This window comes from Trichosurus vulpecula, chromosome 7 (assembly GCF_011100635.1).
Source record: "Trichosurus vulpecula isolate mTriVul1 chromosome 7, mTriVul1.pri, whole genome shotgun sequence".
In the NCBI taxonomy this organism is placed as follows: Eukaryota; Metazoa; Chordata; class Mammalia; order Diprotodontia; family Phalangeridae; genus Trichosurus; species Trichosurus vulpecula.
In genome coordinates, this window is record NC_050579.1 from 8,258,042 (window position 1) to 8,277,642 (window position 19,601).

Consider the following 19,601-nt stretch of genomic DNA (forward strand, 5'->3'; position numbering starts at 1 on the left):
CTTTCCTTAACACAGTAAATAACAGTCACCTAAAGGGATAAGTAATGGGGAGAAGTTAGAGACAATTCCAAAAAGACCACAGGTAAAGCAAGGATGCCACTATCACCACGATACATTACGACAGTACTGAAAAAGCTATCTGTAGAAATCAAGGGAAACCGAAGGAGAAACAAAATTATGGCCTTTTGCAAATGATGTGACAATCTAATTAGAAAATTGTGAAGAGATAACTAAAAATGAACTGAAACAATCAGTTCACTCAGTGAAGTTCCAGGATATAAGACATATCCACAAAGACCATCAAAACAACTGCACACTATCAATGAAACATAGCAGGAAAAGAAAGAGAAATTCCATTCAAAATAACTACATGATGTATAAAATATGTGTGAATCTACTGACCAGGCACATCCTGGAGCTATATGAATTCATTTATAAAACACTCTTTAGAGAAATAAAGAAAATAACAGTAACTGAAGAAATATTATTTGCTCACAGGTAGACTGAGTTGATACAATAAAAATTAAAATATCAGCTAAATTAATTTACTTTTTCAGGGCCATATCAAATCGCTACAGGATTTTTTAAAAATAAAGCTAGGAAAAAAATGAAATTCATATGGAATAAAAAAAGGTGAAGAATCACAAGGGAAATAATTTTTTAAAAGTGGGAAAGGAGCCCAGCAGTAAAAGATCTCCGACTGTCAATCATCCCAACAATTGGTGCTGGTTAAAAAAGAGAGAAGTAGCTCATTGGAAGAGACTGGGTACACAACCTACAGAAACAAATGAAAGCCTCAGCAAGAAAGCATCAGTGGGGTGTGACCCCCGTGATGAGGGTAGTGACTCACTCACTATTTGACAAAGACCATTGGAAAAATGGAAAGCAATCTGGCAGAAATGAGACTCAGACAAACATTTCACACCGCATATCAAGAAAAACTCTAAGAGGATACAACACCTTTGACATGAAAGGTGAACTAAGAAGGAAACTGGAAGAACCAAGAAGAAAGGACTTTTCAGTCATGGGTAGGGGAAGAGTTCATTACCAAGCAAAGGATGGAGAAGATCACATAAGATGATAGACAATTTTGATTATCTAAAATTAAAATGTGCACAAAACAGAACTAATGAAATTAAAATCAGAACAGAACAGTTAGCTGGGAAAATATCTTTGCAGCAATTTTCTCCGATAAAGGCTACGATGTCCAAGAAACATAAGGAATCGATTCAAATGTATGACTGAAAGCCACTCTAGTACATAAAGGGTCAAAGGACAGAACAGGAAGTTCCCCGGAGGAAGAAATCCAGGTTATCCACAGCCATACGAAAAAGGCTCCAAATCACTAATAATCTGAAAAAGGCAAATTAAAGCAGCTCCGAGGTTCCATCTCCAACTCATTAGATCAGCAGAGATAACAAAAGAGGAGGAGGACAAATGTCGGAGGGGCTATAAGGAAAACAGGAACTTTAATGTAACGGGGAGCTACAAACTGGCCCAGCCGTTACAGAAAGCATTTTGGAACTACTTCCAAAAAGTCACTATCTTGTCCATACCCTCTGAGACTCAACACCACCAACCCTAGACCCACACACATGCCAAAGAAATAAAAGGCTAAAATCTACAAAACTATTTATAGCAGCTCTTTTTGCAACGGCAAAGAATTAAGGGGTGCCACCCACCTACTTACTTAGCTAAATTACAGTATATGAATGTTAAAGCAATATTACTGGGCCATAATGATGAGATGGGAAGCTCTCGAGGAAACTGGCAAGACCCCCATGAACTGATGCAGACTGAATGGAGTACAACTCAGCCCAACAAACAACTCTGAAAGACTTGATGAAATGATCAAACCATGACCCCTCTGGGCCAAAGAGGGAGCACAGTACCCACCTTTGGCCCCAGAACTGGTGGATGAAAAATGCAGAATGAGGCAGACATTTCTGGACACTGCCACTGAGGGAAATTAGCTTTGCTGGTCTGTTTTCTTTTCTTATTATTCAATGGAGTGGGGTAGAAGGGAGAGAGAATAAATGCTTGTTAAAATTTTTTAAAAAATACTTTGGTATGGGAAGTTGCCTGGCATGGTAGATACAGCTGGTCTTTGGAGCCAGAATGAACTGGGTTCAAAGCCTCCTTCTCCTAAATACTCAATGTGTGAACCTGGGTGAGCTCCCCAACCTCCAAGCGCTCTCATTCACTCTAGGGATAGAAGTCACAGAGAATGTGTCCCCTTGCCCTTCTAGAGGAAATCCACTGATGCTGGGTGTTCCTGCCCCTTAGGAGGTGTCATGGTCCAGGCCCTTATCTCTATCCTAAACCTTTATTGGACGTTTGGGAGAGGAGCAAAAACAGGGAAGAGGAGGATAGGCAGGAAAAGGAGAGAAGAAGGGCCTTCAGGGGCTCTCTTGCCAAGAAAGCCAAGGGTATTGCCCAAGGGGACAGAGCTGTGACGTCCAAGGCCAAATCCAGACTGCTCTCTGCCACGTCCCACTGCCTCTTCCATGTCATTTCTTCCCATGTTATCCCCCCTATATTCCATTGGACTTGTACTGTCTCCAGCCATTAGATTGGGAGCTCCTTGAGATCAGGGGCTGTATCCCCAGAGCTTAGCACACAGTAAGTACTACATAAATGCTTTTCACTCACTTGTGGAAATGAAAGATTATCCAGAAGGGCAGCGTGTGCCAGGCCCAAATCAGAGTAGGCTATTTTCAGGGGTGGGTTTAGACTGACCTAGAGCATCTCGGATCTTAAATGACAAGTGGTTCTCCACTTCTCCTCTCTTCCTAGGATGACTTTGCTCTATTGCAGAGATAGCTGGGTGCTGGGCCTTGAGTTCAAATCCAGCCTCAGACACTTACTAGATGCGGGACCCTGGGCAGGTCACTTATTTCTCTCAGATTATTCAATTGTAAAATGGGGACAATATTAGCAAATACGTCACGAGAATGTTGCAAGGACCCGATGAGACGCTGAAGTGCTTAGCACAAAGCCTGGCATACAGTAAGCCCCTAACAAACATTCTCTTCACCTTGGAGGATATTTGAGTAGAGATGAAACGCAAAGAGCTCACTGTGTTTTGCGGTAAGCAATCAGCTGGTGAGAAAGATCTTTGTTCACGTGATTCCCTTCACTTGGCTCTTGTTTGGGGAGGTGGTGGTGGTGGTGGTGGGGCATATGGCACTTACCCCTGGAACCATGGGAGTGTGTGTGGCATTTACCCTCGGGACCATGAAGGGGAAGGATACACCCCTGCACATTTTTAAATTTTATTTGTAGTTTCAATTTATTATTAACTGAACAGAAGGGGGACTGTGGGAATCTATTCAGCCTTGCCTCTGTGAAAAGAGCATGGAAGAAATGTTTGAGGCTCTCTTCACTGGAGGTGTTGAAGAGCTGACCACAGAAGAGACTTACGTCCAAATGGTTTTCTGTTCTAGAAGCTGATTTTTGTCTTCTTTTTCTGCTTATAATGGTCACGCTAAATAAAAAGCCATACACTGCTATTGTGCAGTTTTCAGAGCTCACAATTTCCCAAATTTCTCCAAGGGTAGACAGAAAATAGCAGAAACAAAATCCCGAAGGACCATCAGCATTACTGAAAAATGTAGCATTATGACTCTTTAAGCACAGAGTATGATTTCCAGACCTGAGAGAGATTTCGAACAACGCCCAAAGAATCCCAGAGCCCCTTCTTTTTCATTTGATAAGGGTGTTCGGTGAGTACCAACATAATCCTTTTACTTCTGAGCCATCTACCCAGACATTGGTTTCTTCCTGTAAAAGAACGCGTCACCTCTGAAACATGGGCAGGCCACCTCAGGAAATACAAGCAGATCTGCCCCAGAATCCCCCAAGAATAAGTTATGCCCAGGGAAGCATCCCTACTCTGGCCCAGGACTGACTTTCTAGGCACCTTCACGGTACTCACTGAGTGGATTAGAGTTCGTGAATAGGCAGGTTTGCAGACTAAGAACTGCTGTTCTTGTTTAATCAAAGAAAAAGTTAGAAAATGAGTAACAAGACGAAAACAATTCTGTAGATTCAATCCACTGAGCCTTTGCTAAATGGCTCTGGGTGCAGGGAATCCAAAGACAGAGAGGACGCCGAGGAGGAGGAAGCAGAAAGTTCATGTGCCCATGGGAAGAGCCCAAAAGAAAGGGTCAGGGCAAAGAGCCAGGAAAATACAAGGAGAGGCTTCCACCCAGGAGCAGGTAAGTGAGGCTTCATCCGAACGGGGCCAGGAAAATGAAGGTACTTCAAGAGAAGAGGATGAGGGAAAGGCCAGGAGAACAAAGTGGGTCTTCTACAGAGGCAGAGATGCACCAAGGACGGTGGAACATGAAGACCATGAGCTAAGCTTAGACAGGAAGTCTAAATCAGGGACTCCCTGCTTGGCTGTGCAGCAATGGGCAGCCACGTGAGGACTTGGCGGGGAGAAGGGGGAGTCCCACAGAGGCTGGACCAGTAAGGAGAGAGACTGGTCAATTGGGAGGTGGGATGAGAACTGTAGAGAAGGGAACAAAGGAAGGCAGGATCCAGGGTGATTGGACTGGGTGAAGAGAACGACAGCCGGCGGCACATGCGACCAAAAGGTGCTGGGCCGGGGACACTGGGAGGACAGAGGTGTCAGGGGACAGGGTGGGACAAGAAGAGGACTTCTGGTCCTTGAGCTGTTAAAGAAGCATGCAGGAGAGGGACATGCATAAGGGGCCTGAGCTCTAAGGGAGATGAGGGCTAGAAATAGAAAACTGTCAACACAAACAAACATATTAATAACAAACCAACAAAAAGCACGTGATCACAGTGACTGCATCGACAGATACAGAGAAAGCTTCTGACAAAACAGGACTACTTCTGTTTAAGTAAAAACCAAACCTAACCTAACCCCAAACACTAGAAAGCACAAGAGTAAGTGACCCCTCCTTCCCTCACACAGAATGCCCTGATCTCAGGCTGAGAGCCAGGACTCTGGGCACCGGGCACAGGCCTTTCCAGCAAGTGGCAGGTGAAGCTAGGGTGTCCGTGTTCACTGCTACTATTCAATACAGCGCAAAACGCCAGTGAGAGCAATAAGGTGAGAAAAAGAACCAGGAGAATAAGTGCAGACAAAGAAAAACTGTATGACTTTGCCAATGATATGAAGGTTTCCTTAGAGAACCCTAGAAGCGTCAACTAAAACTAACTGAAAAATTAACAACTTCAGCAAAGTTGCTAGATGTAAAGTAAATGCATATAAAGAATCAGAATTTCTGTTTACTATCCAAAAACTCAGCAGGAAAATACGGAAAGAGATGGTCCATTTAAAATAACTACAGAACGCAAAAAAGAACCCAGGAAATCACCCTCCAAGACACGCCCAGGAACTACGTGAATACAACCACATAACACCCTGGGACAGGGCTGTCCAACCTTAGGTTTTTGGTGACACGACAGACAATATATTTCGGTTTGTCATTTTAGTGAGAGCTCTGCGGCAGCTCGGCTTCCTCTGCTAAAGCATTTACGTAAATGCCCATGCTGGTAAGCAGACGCATAAATTTTGGACAGCCCTGCTCTATGAAGATCTAAATAACTGGGGAAATGTCAATTACTCATAGGTAGGTCAAGTCGATCTAACAAAACGGCATCCCTATCAAGCTGCCAAAGGACTACTTACGGAACTAGAGAAAGTTACAACCAAATTCCTCTACAGGAACAAAAGGTCAAGAACCTCAAGGAAAATAATAGGGAAAAAAAGGTAAGAAAGAAGGGGGCGCCTCATGCTACCAGGTCTCCAATCGTACTATATAATGCAGGAACCATCAAACAACCTGGTGCTGGTTAGAAAGCCACGAGGTTGATCAGTGACACTGAGAGGGTAAATACACAAGCAAATGAACCCAGCAGGCCAAGGTTTGCCCACAGCCAGAGAAGGAACCAAAGGCAGACCCTGTGATGCGGATGCCAGCAAGGGCTCGGGGCTTAATGTCTTCTTGGCTTCTTCCTAGCTCTTGATGCCCGGACCACCAGGAGTTCAGGAATGAGTGGCCAAGTGGAGGAGGAGAGGAGGATGTGCTGCCTCTGCCTGAGCCTCGAGTGTGGCCCTTAAAGGGAGGTCAGGAGGAGTGCTGGACAAGGGAGTAGGGTCAATGAAGCGCCAGTTTGTTTTTGAGCAGAGGCAAAGACCATTTCAAGTCCTCACTTGATCTGAAAGGAAAAAGCTTCAGCCTGGGCAGCTATAAGTGCTCCTTCACCTGATCCGTTACACAATCTAAGTGTTTTATCTACCAATACTTTGTTGAAATTCTTAGGCAATGTGGCCAAGTCTTTTAATCACAAAAAATTTAGAGTCCCAGGGACTTTCATATCATGAGGCCTCTCAAATCCCTAGGGGAGGAGAGCTTTCCTCCTTCTTTAGCTTGGAATCCGATTTCTCACTGCAGATTCAGGGTCAAGCTTTCTTCTGAACATAGGGCCTGGATCCTCCTGGTAGGCTTCTCTCTGTGGTCAGTGCCATCCCAGGGGTTACGCCAACCTACCCCAGGGCAAGGCCTCCGAGCTAGAGCAGCCAGGCCAAGAGACCAGAGACTCCGGAATGGAAGGCAAAGGGCATGGCAGGGACCCAGCAAGTAGGAAAATGAACTGGAGATACTTTGTTATGAAAGGGACCTTAGACGTTATCGAATTCAATCTCCTCATCGCACAGGGGAGGAAACCGTCCAAGACGTCAGCACCCAAGGGCTCTGACTCCTGATCAGGCTCTTCTGCTCTCGTGTGCCCCTCACCCCTCAGATTCATGACGTAGGAGTGAGCTTCCAGCTCCTGTTCGTATGATCACAGCAAACAGGCTGCAGCAATGATGTCCCTGGCCCAGGCTCTTTCCCTCCTACTCGCCAGGTCAGTACTTTGAATTGTAAAAGAGCAAGGTCTGAAATTCTCAAATTCTCCGTCCAGCCCAAGGCCCAGCTGCATCCAAGCCAGGCAGGGCAGCACGTGATGCCAGCAGAGCACGGGCTCCCAAGGCCTTCTCACCCACCTGCAGCCTGGACCTCAGCGGTCATCCCCGAACGCAAAGAATCCCTTCCACCGCATTCTTGGCCAAACAGTCACTGCCGTGCTCATTGCAGGCCTCCAGAAAGCAGCTGAAGCCCCAGCCTTCCTAGGCGATCCATCCCACCTTAGAGCCATTCTTCTTGTAAAAAGCTGTTTTCTTCTTAAATCAATTTACTGTGTGCTTGTCTGCACCTGATCCTGCTTGTGGAGCCAGCTCCACTGCTTGGGGTGTCTCAGGACCTCTCTGCCATGCCTTGCTTGCCCCAGAAATTCATCACTGGATTCATGGCTGGGGAAATCTCATCCTGCTGCCAATCCTCCCCACCCGTCAGGCTCCTCCGATTGGACCTTGTGCATGGAGGGCAGGTCCATGGGCTCCAGGGCCCAGCCCCAGCACTTAGCTCGCCTGGCATCCCGCCTTCTTCTGAGACTGAAAGCTACCCCATCTCCCTTATGTCTTCCGATCTAGAGGCTCCCCACTGCCAGGGGCTTCAGCCCCTCTGCGTGGGGCCCCTTGCGTGCTGGCCATCATCTCTGGGGTGGCCGACAGTCTTATCAATACTCCTTCTGTACACAGCACTCCAGATGTCCTGTCAGTGCTCTTGAGGTGCAGACAGGGACAACACAAGCTTTTGGCACCGTCGGTCTGGGTTCTGCTGGCCCCTCTTGACCTAACAGGTCATCAGAACCCCTACCCTGCAGTCACTCTTTCCTAACTTGTACTTGAGATGCTGAGCCTCCAGAACGTGGGATCCTCTGCTCCCACCATTTCAATCCCTTGGGTTGGGCAGATGGCTGAACTCTCTGATCTGCTAGGCCTCTCTGAGACCACCTGGAGGTGAGGGCTATCACATGACTGACCCAGGGTCACAGAGGTGAGGCAGAAAATTAAACAAAGATCACAGGGAGAGCCACCTGGGAAATGGGGCTGCAGGTAGCAGGAGGAAAGAACAGTTTTGTTTTGTTTTTTTAAACAAATTACCATCACAGCTTTGTGCCCTTTTCCCCAAATTCTAGAGCAATGAAATACTTTCCCTAAAAGTGAACTTTCCTGAATTCACGCTGATAGAACTGATGTCCCCTGAAACTCCGGGGCAGAACCGGCCCAATCCCCTCTCCTCCTGTCATGCCCAGTAGACGCAGGCCCAGGACACTCTCTGGTCCCCTGTGGCTGGCGGGCCTGGCCAAGGGCACAGGATGCATCGTCACCCATCTAGCTTAGGCACCCCCAGATGACTTAGTATCCCTTATAGCCACGCACATCACCTTAATGCTTTCCTACCAACCTCCTTTTTAGATCTTTATACCAAGTGAACTGGGTCACAGGACTCATCTTGTCCTTCAAAGGTTTGCATCAGATGTCTTGCCCATCTGGCATTTGGGGAAACAGGGAGTTACGGAGAGCTGTGACAGCCAGGCTGCAGAGCGAAGTCCCTGCCGTGTTCTCGAGCCCCTTCTGCTCCCCAACCCGAGCGCCGGGAGGGCGAGGAGGGCCCATCATGGGGGCAGGGCATCACCCGGACCGAGTGACCAACCTTGTTTCTGTCAGGCTGACCACGACCCACATCTTTCTGTGCCCTGAGCACTAGGCTGAACTGTCTCTTTTACTGTTAGAAGGGATGGCTTTCTGGGAGGGCAGAGAACATACATAACACCAAAGTCAACAAAAAGCAGTGACTTCTGCTCAAAAGCCTGTCAGTGATATAACTGACCTCTACAGGGCAGGGCAGGCGGAGGGGATCTTAATCTGCCCAAAGGACACCCCCCACCCAACGGGAATCCAGCCCCAAATAACCAGGAGATGAAATGAAGAAGGGGATGAGAGAGATCCCAGAACTACTCTCTGTCTCCTAATCGTTTCCAATGACCAGGAGTCAGGAACCAAGCCCAGGATCAAAGGGAAGGGGGACGCTAGACTCAAGGAGAGCCCAAACCCTGCATGTGACAAAGGAAGGGCCTGACCCTCAGGGAGGCAGAGTAACCTGTCCCAGGTCAGAGGGAACATAAACACTAGAAGCTAGTGCTCCTGACTCTCAGGCTCGCCCAACACTTAGGGCCTAAGACTTCTGGGACAGGCTGGACTGACTGCTTCACTTACAGACAATTATCTCAGGCTTATTGAAAAAACAAGAAATGAATCAAGGTCTTACAATACCAGGAATTCTAGGGTTTTTAAATGAACCAATTACCGGATATCTGACTAACATTTGTAAGCCTTCCAACTGAGGAGAACTTTGCTGAATATTCTGAATTCCCACAATCTTTCCTAAATAACAGCTGACCAAGCAGTCATGCTAACAGTTGCTGATGAGGCCCAAGCATCAGCAGAATGTCCCCTTTGATCCCCCATCCACTCCCACCCAACAGTCATGTCAGGACACTCTCCAGGAAGAGGGCAGGACACGCAGGACAGTCAGATGCGGGGATGCTGGAAGGAGGGCTAACAACAGCGGGCAGGCCCCAGCCCCTCTGGGCCACCGAGCCCGGCCTGCGCCAGGCCAAAGTCCAGTATGTGTGCTACACTAACACGTCCACTGTACATTTGGGTAAATGGAGTAACAAAAGGGCAGAACTCCTTGTAAATTATTCCACAGATTGAGACCAGAATCTAATAAACCACCAGCTTGGAGTTTTCATAACTAACTTGGTGGGGGGTGGGGACAAATGTTTGGAAGGCAAATCACCTAAATGAAAATTAATTATTTTTGGTTTATTGAAACAAGAAATGTGTGCTGCAGCATTCCCCACAGCCCGAATGTGTCAGGCTATGGAATCCTCCGTTCTCACAAAGCCTTACCTCTCTGAACTGGTGGTAGAGGCGATCGCACTGGTGAGCTCCGATGGTGATCTCCGGGAGATAGATGGGAACGGTCGTGTAATTCACTACTTCGTATTTATTCTGGACCCTGAGCACCAAAGAGAAAACATGCAGATCACTGCCCAGACTCCAGATCAGAACGAAGACAGCTCCGCCCCCAGAAATGACGACCATTGCCCCTCTCACGGCCCAGCCTCGGGAAGGCTGGGTGTGGGCCCCTGTGCCTGGGATGCGGAAGGATGACCCATGAGGTCTTCACTGCCACTGCCATCACAGGTACATCCAGAAGGCTGGATTCCTCTCGACAGCATCACTGACAGAGATCTCTTTACCTCACAATGCATTGTTTCCTAAGCCCTTCTTAAAGTCAGCTTTCCTGGGGTCCTAACTGAGCTCACTGGAGCCACTCCATCGTCTCCTGTGGCTCCCTACCACCTCCAGGATCCAACAGAAAATGCTCTTCTTGGCATTCAAAGCCCTTCATAGCCCAGCCCCTCTCTGCCTTTCTGGTCTTCATACACTTCGCTCCCCTGCACTCCCTTCCACTGGCAGGTCCGGCCTCCTGGCTGTTCCTCCCACACGACCCTTGGCATCCTCTCTGGCCATTCCCAGGAAGCCTTTCCCAGTGCCCCCGAATGGTGGTGCCTTCCCTCTCCTGATTATCTCCAATTTACCCTCCCTGAGAGCAGGGACTGCCTTTGCCTTTCTTTATAGCCCCAGCTCCTAGCAGTGCTGGTACACAGCAGGTGCTCAATAGATGTGCCCTGCCTTGACCAAGACACAAGAAATCAAATCCCTCCAAATATTCTGAGCCCCATGGCCCCTGCTCCCTGGCCCCTCTCTAGGCAAAGCATCCTCACAGAGGCCTTTGCTCAATGAGCCAGTATCTCAAGACCCCTCACAATTCTGATCACTGGGATTTCTCTGGGCACATTCCTGCTCATCAGCAGCCCTAATGAAGCATGGTCCCAGAAGAACCTTGAGCACAATACTCCAGTAGAGACCAGAGCTTGGCCCACTGGCCCTGTTTCTATTCCAACTCCAGCAATCACCACCAAGGAAAGAATGGTTAGAGACCCTACAGCAATCTGGCCAGCCACGTCGCACTGCTGCTGCAGCCACAGTCCAGGGGAGCCACCCTTCCAGAGATGTGACTCCTCCACGGCCACTGCTACTCAAGATCCAGAAAACAAAAGTTCTCAAATCCCAAGTTCTGGATACCAACAAATGGTTAGGCATCCTGACAGGACAGGGCTTTATCAGTGCCATTCACATGAGAAGACAAAGGACAAGGAGGCCTTTCATGTGCCTTTGGGATCATTTCCCCCACTAGAAATGTGAGGACCTGGGGAGTGGAGACCACCCCAGCGCTCAGAAGCCAGCAGGTGCTTCATCAATACCTTTTCCTGCACACATTCACCCTGGAGGTGTTCTTCCTGACACATTTACACAAACCAAAATGAACTTCTGGGCAGTCACTTCATCATTTATTAACACCAACTACCTTAACAAGATAATACCTCACAATCCTGAACTTTGGCAGAATGACATTTTAAATTTTCAAGCAGGATTTGACTTTGACCTCGTGCCATTTCCTCTCCAATTCAGGCTCTGAGGTGTCTCAGGGTCCTGTCTGCCCACCCATTCACCAGCCAGGCTGCCTGCCCGTGCAGGCTCATGGATCCTCTTTGGATGGAGTAGGTGCTGAATGGCTGATGAACATGGAATGGGAGAAGAAAGGGATGCCCTCGGGGAGGGCTGCCCACAAGCCTTACCACGGGTACGAGACCACATGTATGCCAGGCATAGCAGACTCCTGCCCTCCCTGCACAATGTACCCAGCTCTCCCCAAGGGAGGCGCAGAAGGCAGTCGGGCACCCCCACTGGGCCCTCACCCTTCCTTTCTGCTGTCAGAGCCTGGTCTGGAGCACAGATTGTGGGTTCACGTCACTATCTGCCCCCAGGCATCTATTTTTTGGCCCTGTTGGTGGCCGTTAGCGTCCTTCACGGGCCTGAGTCTTCCCAGCCCTCATTCCAGGCCCAGGACATTTGCTGGAATTTAAACCTAATGAGGTGAACAGCCCATGTGCTAAAACTCCATTTTCAAGCCTGAGAGGCCCTTTAAAGACAGTTGCTTTTCTTCCTCAACAGGAGAACCTGTGACTCTCCCACCAAAAAGTTTTGTGATCCCTCCCTGAAATGGTGGCACCCAAGAGATGAGACATCAGACTTGGTTTCCTTTAGACCGAGGGCTGTACGTTAAAATGAGCCTGAATGAAAGTGCCCTCAGGCTATTGGAGCATCTCTTCCCACCCCACCCCCCCAATCTGTCCTCTGTACAGACACCAGAGCAGTTTCCTTAAGGGTAGATCTGACCATGTCACCTCCCATTGTCTCCTGGATATAACAGAAACTCTTTGCTTTGGCTTTTAAAGCCCTTCACGACTTGGCCCCAACCTCTTTCTGGGCTCCTTATACAGTCCTCTCCCCTAGTGCAGCCCTGCAGCCTCAGATCCCTTCTGGCCCTGTGACCCTAGGCAAGTCACTTCACCCATCTGCCTCAGTGTTTTCATTTGCAGAATGCAGATAATAATAGAACCCATCTCCCTGGATTGTGGTGAGATCAAACGAAGTCATGTTTGTAAAACCTTAGCACAATACCCAGCACATAGTAGGTACTATATAAATTCTTATCCCCTTCCTTTCCCTAACTCCAAAATCTAGCCAAAGTGTGTTTGGGGGTTTTTCCCCGAAGCTTCTGCCTCTGTACTGGCCACACACTGCAGTTCCTGCTGTCCTCCCCTCCCTTCAGGATCTGGCTCGAGTAGCTGACTAGGACTCCCTGCCCAGCCAGCCCACAGTCATTCCACATGCGCTCATCAACCAAAACTGGTGCTTCCCTTGCTAGAAAGGAAGCACCTTGAGGGCAGGGACTGTGTGGCTTTTGTTTGTCTTTCTATGCTCTGATGGGGAGGCTTCACGGCTCGGTGGTTAGAGCACTGGGCCTAGAGTCAGGAAGACCCGAGTTCAATCCAGCCTCAGATGCTGTGTGGCCCTGAGCAAGTCAGTTCACCTCTATTTTCCTTAATCCACTGGAGAAGGAAATGGCAAGCCCCTCCAGAGTCTTGGCCAAGAAAACCCCACAGACCATGATGGCATGAGACAGTCCCCAGGGTCACCAAGAGTCAGACACAACCACATGACTGAAGAACCACAAATGTCCCCAATACCTGGCACAGAGCTTGGTACAAAGTAGGAACTTAACAAATGCTCGTTTGTTGATCAACTTTTAAAGATTGGGGGAAAAATACAACAGAGGATTTTTTCTTTTTCTAGGAATCAAAACCAAGGAAATACCTTAGGTCCACTTCCTCACTAAGGTCCCAGAAAGACAGTGGGTGCAGTTCTTTTTGGAGTCCTTTACTATGCGTCTGCATCTGGGCACCAGCCAGGTTTTATAAGGAGTGGTAGAGGGCCTAACACCATGGAGGTAGCCCAGCCCTGATCCTGCTCCTCCCCTTCTCTTCCCTCCTCCTCCCCTCTTCCCTCCTCTCTCCTCCCCTTTCCCTCGTTCCTCCTTCTCTTTTCTCTTCCCTCCTCCTCTTCTTCTCCACCCCTCTTCCTCCTCTACCCCTTCTCTTCCCTCCTCCTCCTCCTCTCTTCCCTCCCCTCTCCTCCCCTTTCCCCCCTGCTCCTCCTTCCCTTTTCTCTTTCCTCCTCCTCCCCTCCCCTTCTCCTCTCTTCCCTGCCCTCCCTCCCCCTCCCACCCCAAGTATACCATCTTTATCCTGATTCCCTCTTCCCTGAGGGGCTTTGCAGAAAGGGCATTTTTCCAAACCCTAAGGTAAGAAGGAAGGCCTGGGAGGCCTGAGACAGGCTGAGTGGTGAGCTGAATTCAGGCAGAGAGAAAGCTAAAATTCCCTTCCTAAGAATCATTTCCATCATCCTGAAGAGGATCTTCACACTACAATGCCAGCCCTAGCAAAGAATCTGCCTCGGCGATTTAAAGGGTGGCACCACAGTGATGTGCACTGAAAACATAGGTGCCGTCTCCATCATTCAACAAACAAGCCCAAGAAAAAAGGACTAGAAAATGTGTGAGGATTTGGGGAATTATCGGCAGGCCCACAGCTCCATCTACATGGAAAACAAGGGGAGTGCGTCCCAGAAAAGATTCTTAAGTCGACTTAAGGATTCAATGATTTAACAGTTCACATCTCCCTCTTCTGTCTTTGACAGGGCTGCTGGTGCCATAAAGCCCCGGGCACCCGCCTGCAGTCTTGCCCAAAGCTGTCTGGGCTAGGCAGCCCCGGGTAACAGCGAGGGATAGCTCTCTATCTCAGGCGCTTGCTTAGAAGGGCAGCGTCCTCACCTGAGACCTGCTAGCAAACTCCTGCTGGAAGCCAGGCCCCAAAATGCCACCCAAAGGCCTGGGAAGAGCTGGGCTGCATCTCCTCACTGGCCACATATAGCCTAAAAATCAGAGTGAAGCTGGAGAATACAGTACAAAACTCTGGGGCCAGAGAGGCTGCTCCCCCATGGACCCATGCTGGGTTTTTACAAAGAGAAGCGATGGTACTGGAGGAGAAAGGAAGGCCAAATTCCTGCCCTCATGGCCTGTCCAGTCACCCCAAGGCCAATGAAGTCCCAGTTGCCAGGAAGGGACATGTGGCTCAGTAGGCAGCAGCAGGCACACAACCACAGAGGCTGCCTGGGCACAGGGCACCAGGCCAGGCAGGGAGCAGGGCCCCATGAAGAGCAGCCTCCATGCCCAGCTAGAGGCTCCCACCAAAGCCAGAAATCACAACAGAGTTGGGGGAGAGAGGACGAGTTCAGCCTCAGTGTGAGGCTCAGACGAGCGGTGCAGAGTAGCGGTGAAAAGGACGTACTGGACGTCAGCATCCATTGTCATTGGAAGCTGGCTATGAAAAGACGCCGACCCAAGAGAATGAAGCAAACTCAAAGCAAAGGGCAAGGAGGGCCTCTGCAATGCCCGAGGACACATTCACCAAGTGCCTAGTCTGTGCCAGACACCAGGTAGGCTTAAGGAGGACTGAAGACAGGGCCCAGGCACAGGGAGAGCTTCCTATGCAGCGCTGCTACCGGCATGCCAAATGGCCCGTGGACGCAGAGGCGTTCACCGACAAAGAAAGAGAAATGCAGCATCAATGGAGAAGCAAGCAAGAAAGCAGGCTGGAGAGTGGGGCCAGGACCAGGTGCAGAACACGCCCCACCCAAAGAGCCGGAGGAGAACCAGGAGGCAGGGCTGTGTGAGCAAAATGAGCAAAGATCAGAGCAGAGGGAGGGCAGAGCGCTGGGAGGGGTCAAGAGTCCGGAAAGAAAAGGATGTGATTTGGGTGCTCAAGAGATGCACGGCTGTCAGTCCAGCCGCTTCAATAATTAGTGAGGGAGGGTGGCTTCTGCTCAATGTGTGAGCAAATCTGGACGGGAGGGGCTTTTCTCTCCATTCTACAGAAGAGGAAGCTGAGGCACGGAGCAGTTAGGCATCAAAGGCTCCATGTGACGGCAGCTCCAGGGTTCCATCGAAAAGTGATCTGGAATGATGCTAAGAAAGCGATTATAACATCCGTGCCCTCTGACTGGAAAGGCACCAAAGAGGCACAAAGACCAGCAGGAGAAGCAGACGTCCACCGATGGGGCAGCACATTCACAGAGCAGCACGAAAACAAAGGCCACCAGAGCCATGGAAATTGGGACACCAGTCCTTTCCCTGGCCTGCTCAGTTTGGTGAATGGTGGAGGGTTTTTTAAAATGAGGGAATGGCCGGAAGGATGGATTTAGGGAAATGAAGCATCGTGACAGTGGAACAAAAAATAATCGTAAAAAACTTCTAAGATTTTCAGGAACCTTGGAGAGAACAGTTTCAGGCCAGTGAAGAAACCAGATGGCAAAAGCTTACAAAGTGAGGGGTGAAGGGTCAAGCGAAGGCAAGGACAAGACTCTTTCTAGGGGCCTGACAGTGAAAGGAGGGGGCTAAAGGCCAGGGGGATCGCAGGGTTTTTGTTTGGTTTGCTCTGAGCACATCTGGAGATGAGGGGCTTTAAGGGAACGATCAACAGGGAGACTGGCAGGGACGGGCCACGGGCACAAGTGCCAGGGGCTGACCTCGACAATGAGAAGGCCTCTTCCTCAGAGACAGGAGGACAGGATGTGCAAAGATGTCAAGGTCAGGAAGGCAAAGGAAGGACACTCACAGGTCAGTCCTGAAGGAGGCCAGGGATGGATGCAGAGAAGTGACAAGGGGAGTATTCCAGGCACAGGGGACAGAGGCTGTGTTGAAGAACAGAAAAGAGGTCTGTGTGGCTGGACAGGAGAACAAATAATAAGGTGGGATGTGAACAAAGGAAGGACCTTAAAGCCCAAGAGAAGAGCTTAGTAATAGGGAGCCCCTGAAGTTTGAGAGGGGTCAGGCCCACACTTTGGGAAAAAGAAGATGAGGTTCTGGTCAGAGAGGGGGAGGACCAGAGCTCAGGGTATGGCTGTGGGAGGGGAGAAGGGGGCATGTGGCTAAGAGAAGTTGTGAAGAAGGAAGTCAGTTGGACAGGAGGACACAAGGGTTGAGAATCTAAGCAAACTGCAGGCTGCTGCCCCAGAGCACCCAGGGTAGTGGATCTGCAGGGACAGATCATCTGTCTCTTTGGCAGGGGAGATTTGGAGACATCCATGAGATGCCCTTTCTGATGTTCAAAAGGCTAGAGAAGGGGGCTGGCTATCCAGATGGATAAACCATTTGTAATCCCAGGAGAGAGATGGCTGAACTCTGGTAAGAGCACTGGACTGCACCTTACTCAGCTAAGGCCACTTACTACGTCGAGGAAGTCTGGTTATCATCTGACACAAGATATGGCTTAAGCGCAGATCCTCGGGAAGTGACTTGGGAGGGGAAAAGCTTGCTCCTGTCATCAAAAGCCTCTGTGAGACAAAAGATCCCACAGAAGACAGCTCATCTATGGCCGACGCTTCCCAGGTGTTCACCCACAGCCTTCTAGCAGCAGGTGAGCATTCTCCAAGGCTTTCTGCCATATTTTGTTCAAAGCCAACCTGCCGTTTTCAGTGGTTCTGCAGATCCAGCTGTTGGGGCAGCTGACCCTGGGATGACTGCCCCAAGGATCCCCAGAGGGATATCAAGGATAATAAGGTCACTTAAGTGATCTGCCCAACCATGCACAGAGGACCAAAAAAACAGATGAACACGTATAAATTATGGCATACAACTGGATGATCGACCCATTGAGTGAGTCTATGTTTTACTGGTCCTGGGTCAATTCTACCAAATGTTTAAAGAACATTTGAGAATAGGAGGGCAGAAAGCTGCCAGTCAGAGGCAGTGAAGAGGAAATAATCCTGGAAGAAGAGAGAGATCTCCTTGGTTCTTTGTTCCACTGGAAGAGGTGGGAGATTTTCTGGGGGCAAAGTACCTGTGATGACACCTATGGGAGGGCTGAATGAGTTCAGGACATAAGAAAATGAGCATGCCTCACCCCTCCCCAGAGGCTCTTCCCTGCTCACCTCCTCCTGAGAAAGAACTTAGGTGAGCTTGGAAAAGGGAACACCAAACATCCCCATTGTGTTCAAGTTTTCTCCCTTTTCCAGTCCATTCCCCTAAAGCACAAACCTGTCATCATTCCCCTGCTCTAGAAACCTGGGTGGCGATGCGTTGCCTGTTTGGCAGGTAAAGCTTGTCTACCCTCCCAGCCTGCCATGAGGGCAGGCCACAGTCCAGCTAAAGGAGCCTCCCCATTTGCCTGACTTTTCCCAGGCTGTCTGCCAGGCTTGGAACACAATGCCTGCACACCTCCTTGTCCTCTAGGACTCCCTTGGTGTGTGCTCAGGGGGACGGACACCATTTACCCCAACATGATGTAATATCCTTGAAGGCAAGGCCAGTTTCCTTCATGTCCTGGTGTCCCTAGCACCTATTATGGCATGGGGTACATGGGAGAAGCCTAACCAGTGGATTTTTATTTTCTGATGGTTCACAACACCACTTCCAATCAGTGATGCTTCATTTAACCAGTAGAGAACAAGGTTTAGCAAATGTTTGTCTTCCGCATAATTTCATTCTATTTCTAGAAAATCTATTCCGTGATGCTAATTTATTTTCTTCCTCTTTTTTGTCAATCACAAGCTGGGTTTCAACAACAATCACTTCAAAGTTTTTCTGAAGCCTGGCAGGGCGAGCCTCCATAGCCCGGCCTTCTTGCTTGGTTTTCCTTCCCTATAGAAATTCAAAGATCACCCGATACATTTCCACCCACGGAATCGTCAGCATTTGAACTGGAACTGCGGAGACTCTGTACATTGAGCCTGCGCTACGTGTCCCTCTGCCGGATCCTTCTGTGTGCACTGGCTGTCCCTATCACTGGTCAATCCCTCCTCCTCTAGATGATTCACAATTGATGAGGTATGTAAAGCCCTCGTCCTCAAGCCTCGCTGGACGGCCCGGTCAAGAACCCAGGCCACAGCAGTGAGGTGCCTCTCCTTTCCTCCTCTGAGTTTTCTATGATTAACCCAACAATGCCCCTTTTCAGGCCAACTTCTCTCTGGAGGTGGAAGGAGCTTCACAGAAGCCACCTCGTCCAATGCCCTCTTCTCTCTGTCTGAGGGTGGGAAACCCAAGGACAAGAAGGATTTGTTCAAAGAAATGCCTGTAGTATTCAGGGGAGAAAAAATTCCCATGGTGTCCCTGGAGTCACCAAGAACTGGTGAGAACAGAGCCTGGGTTTCCCGCTTCTCATCTCCCACTTTCCTCTCTTCGCTTCTAGGTCCTCAGTCCTCTCGGATCCTTCCAGAACATAAGCATCTCCTGGAGCCCAAGGACCAGAGGGCGTTACACATCCCGAGTCCTCATTTCCCCAATGAAAGACCCCTTCCTGGGGAACATGGAAAGAGAGAAGGCTTCTGCCTTGATCCTCCCAGGCCGTTTAAATTTTAGCTGCTCATGTGATATGCAATTTTATACGTGGATTTAAAGTAGCCCCTTGTCAATCTGCCCTGGCTACCCCAGGTCACTAGATCTGGAGCTTTACTACAATACGAGGGAGCACCAAAAAAACAAAACAAAACAAAACAGTTTTATCCCAAAGATGATGAGAACTTTTGTGAAATACGACTCTAGTAAAGCCTGCTTTCGCTTCCTGAGATCAGCCTGATCTCCATTAAGTGTGGACAAGTTGGGATTCCCCCCCATCCAATCCTTACCAATTTCACTGAGGGAAACAGCCCCCTCAGCTTGCTCCCAGCAGCCTTTGTGTGCACCAGCTCAAGCCGTCACCCAAGCCTTTCCTGCCCCTGCTCCCTAGACCCCAACCAGCTTCACCAGGAAGCGGGTGTGAGTCCATTCCGTCCTCTGCCTTTGGCCAATAGCCACCACATGGGGCCACCCATGGTGACAGTGACGTGATGACTTCATAGATCTGAAGGACAAAGGTGCCCCAGCTTCAAGGCTGACATGGGCTGGGACTAGGGGATCCCAGGGGGGAAAATAAGTGAGGCTAGCAGGTTCTAGGTCCTTGTCTCTGTTTCATCATCTAGCAGTAGGCCACATGTCCTCTTATAGGTACTGCAGATTTCCAGAGGGCCACTCTATGGCCATGTGGATTAAACAGCAGGTTGGAACATTTGTCAATTCAAAAAACATTTACTGTAGAAACACTACATAAATTAAGAAACAGCCTAGAACCAAATTGTCACAGTAGGCGATGGAAAGACTTCAAGCAAG

The 19,601-nt window shown here is 49.3% G+C and overlaps 1 protein-coding gene across 1 annotated transcript in view; it reads right to left on the reverse strand.

The window, feature by feature from the left end:
* NDUFA10 (NADH:ubiquinone oxidoreductase subunit A10) overlaps positions 1-19,601 on the reverse strand; it is a 53,538-nt gene that overhangs the window by 21,975 nt on the left and 11,962 nt on the right. Inside the window, exon 9 of the mRNA XM_036768535.1 lies at positions 9,839-9,947. Within this exon, the coding sequence (XP_036624430.1) occupies positions 9,839-9,947 (109 nt within the window). The remainder of the gene's footprint in view (positions 1-9,838; positions 9,948-19,601) is intronic.